A 3,029-nucleotide genomic window follows, 5' to 3' on the forward strand; every position below is an offset into this window, starting at 1 on the left:
TTCAGGGCAGGGTCATGCCTGTGTTACCCAGGCCTTGGAATCTGTGATGGGAAGGGGCGCTCCCGACTCACCAAGCCCAGGCCAGAATGGAGCTGACCCCGTACCTCACGCTAGAGCGTCTATCGGATCGTAGGCGCCAGCAGAGGCTGAAGTGGAACAGCTGGAGAGTCCCGCTAGCCCGAGCCCTCATTGGTTGGAAATCCCCAAGCCCAAGTCCTGGCCTTTCACCAGCGCTGACGGGTGGGAGCTGAGACTTCCTGTGGAGTTGGCCAGACGGTGTCCCCTGCTCGGCGTGCGTTGATGGGTGTGGAACCGATTCCCTTTAGCTTCGGATGGTTTTATAGCCCTCCCCCGGAATAAAGAACGATGCCGGTTTCTTGGCTAGCGCTTTCTCTCAGTAGAGCTCTAACCCCTCACCATCTTTCAATGCATTATTACCCTCATTATACAGATGGGAAACTGAGGCACGGAGAAACCTAGTGACTTGGCCAAGGTCACAGAGGAAGTCCATGGTAGAGCAGGGAACCCAATCCACCTCTTCCCGCGCCCTCCCCCCTGGACCCGCCTTCCCGCTCAGAGGGGCGGCTGGAGATCTCTCCCCCAAGACCAGACCACAGGACTGCCGACATTGGAACTCAGCCAGGTGCCAGTTGTCACCCGCAGCGGGCGATCTCGGGACATGACCAGCGGCCGGGCGTTTCCAAGCGTTTCGCGTTGCAGCCGGAGTGGTCCTGCAACGTCGGAGGAAGGCAGAGCGAGAACCGAGGGCTGGAAGTTAAAGCCAGACAAACTCCAATCGGAAACGAGGCACTGGATTTTTCACCAGTGGCAAAGCGGTGGGGTCTCCATCTTTTCCGGATTCCGAGCCAGACTGGCCGCCCTTCCGGGAGATGATTTAGTCCAACGGGAGATATTGGGCCCAACGCAGGGGGAAGTGGGCGGCGTTCTCCAGCCTGGGTGGCACAGCAGGTCAGACGAGAGGATCTAAATGTCCCTTCTTAGAATCTGTGGGTGATGGCTCCCCGCTCTGGGGTGGCTTGTGGGATTCGTGTCTAGGCCACGCTGCAGCCCCGTCACCCCATTCGTCAGCCCCAGATTGGTGGGGGGGGCACCGATCAGATCAGCGGTTTGTCGTCAGATGGATCCTCAGTTCCGTCGCCAGCAGCCTCAGCCCTCTGCCTATCCTTCCGGGCGATGTTCCCACCCACGCCCCCGCCCACGCCCCCACCCACGCAGATCCCGGCTGCGGTACCTGCCCCAACCCCAATGGCCAGCACCTCGGCCACGGCGAGCGCCCCAGCCGCCTCGGCAGCGAGGACAGCACCGGCGATCCCGGCACCGGCAGCTCCGCCCACCGGTCCCAGGGCCAGCGCCCCTGCGCCCACACCTGCCCAAATGGCGAATTTCTTGAAGCGCTTCCCGTAGATCTCCAGGAAGGTCTCAGCCTCCCGCGTCAGCTCCTCCTCCAGCTCCGTCAGTCGGGCCTCTGTCTCCGGCGCCGGCTCCGGCATGTCCGTCCGGCACCGCCACAGCAACTGCCCGCGCCGCTCCGCCAACAACTTCGCCATCTTGCTCGGCCGCACCTTCAGGCAGGTGATTGGGTTCTGGGAGTTGCAGTCCTGCGCCCGCCGGGAGAGGAGACGGCCAAGAGCGTAAGAAGGGGCAAGTGCTGCACAGATTCCACCCCCCCGACCGAGATGGCGGCCCCCCCCTCGCGCCGAGCGGGACACAATCCGGGACTGAGATGGGAGCCCCCTTGCACCGGGCCCGGCCCACAAACTCAGTGAGAGACCGTCCCTGCCCCAAAAAGCTCACAGGCTAAAACCCCCAAAGATAGGGTCATTCTCCCCCTTTGCTAGATGGGGAAACTGAGGCCCAGAGAGAGAGACTCAGTGGCTCACCCAGGGGAGTCTGCGGCATTGCAGTGGACAAAACCCAGGAGTTCCTAGTCCTGGTCCAGTCCATTAACCACCTGGACCATCACGCCTCCACTACTGCAGCTGGCCAGAGGGCAAACTTATCTCCCTCCCCCCCGCCCGCCTCACGACTCCAGTGCAGGACTTTGAGCCTCTCATCTCTATAGCCACCCTGGGAGCTGGAGATACGAGATCCCGTCTCCTACCCCCAAGCCCACAGTCAGTCGTGTTCACTGGGATGGTTCCCTGGGGTTCCCCTGGCTTGGACAGAGCCCTCCCCCCCAAACTCACCTTCTCTTTCAGAAAGAGAGCGTGGTCTGCGCTGGCCCTGTCCATGACTCTCTGGTTCTGGAAGGTGATGGCCATCTGCACAGGGAGGACAAGGCTGGGGTCAGCCACAATTTATGGGGCCCCGTCTCCACCTAGCGACTGCTGCTTCCACTGCAGCAACCTCATCTAACAGAGCGATGTCACTAGCCAGTGTGAAACTACAACTCCCATGCACGACCGCGGCAGCTCTGCCTGACGCCAGGCACACAAACTACAAGCCCCATGATGCCCCACAGCCATGGAGTCCCATGATGCACCATCTCCCTCCTCTGTGGTGCATCATGGGAGCTGCAGTCTGACCAGAACTGATTTATGGGGAGAAAGGGGAGCATGCGGAGCCAAGCTCTGGGGGGAAGGGATAGATCAGTGATTTGAGCATTGGCCTGCTAAACCCAGGGTTGTGAGTTCAATCCTTGAGGGGGCCACTTAGGGATCTGGGGCAAAATCAGTACTTGGTCCTGCTAGTGAAGGCAGGAGGCTGGACTCAATGACCTTTCAAGGTCCCTTCCAGTTCTAGGAGATAGAGATTAATGGAGATATCCTAAGCTATAATTCCCATCAGACACCACAGAGGCATTTCCAGATCAAAGTATTTCAGCTTTTGATATTTCAACAGAAACTCAAATTTGTCTGCGGGGGAAAAGAAAAAAAAAACATTTTCCAACAAGCGGTAACACACTCCTGAAATGCAGCCACCTTTGGGGTGGAGCATAGGGGAACACACACAACACTGCAGAGGGATGGCTCACCCAGTGCTGAGATGCAGCCACTTCTGGGGTGGGG

General features: G+C 59.5%; 1 protein-coding gene across 1 annotated transcript; it reads right to left on the reverse strand.

Annotated features, from left to right (window-relative positions):
* Positions 1–1,115: 1,115 nt before the first annotated feature.
* LOC112109732 (RING finger protein 112-like) lies at positions 1,116–2,288 on the reverse strand. Its single transcript, XM_026646572.2, has 2 exons — positions 2,208–2,288; positions 1,116–1,619 (listed from the first exon to the last, which is right to left on the reverse strand). The coding sequence occupies exons 1-2, from the start codon at positions 2,280–2,282 to the stop codon at positions 1,116–1,118; spliced, it is 579 nt and encodes a 192-aa protein (XP_026502357.1). The 5' UTR covers positions 2,283–2,288.
* Between the last annotated feature and the right edge of the window lie 741 nt (positions 2,289–3,029).

This window comes from Terrapene carolina, unplaced genomic scaffold (assembly GCF_002925995.2).
Source record: "Terrapene carolina triunguis isolate 2854851 unplaced genomic scaffold, T_m_triunguis-2.0 Scaffold35303, whole genome shotgun sequence".
Lineage (NCBI taxonomy): Eukaryota > Metazoa > Chordata > Testudines > Emydidae > Terrapene > Terrapene triunguis.

Coding starts and splice junctions, on each gene's coding strand:
- LOC112109732 (XM_026646572.2), bottom strand. CDS start 2,282: ATGGCCATCACCTTCCAGAACCAGAGAGTCATGGACAGGGCCAGCGCA. Junction 1,620..2,207: donor CTCTCTTTCTGAAAGAGAAG/GTGAGTTTGGGG, acceptor CGGCGGGCGCAG/GACTGCAACTCCCAGAACCC.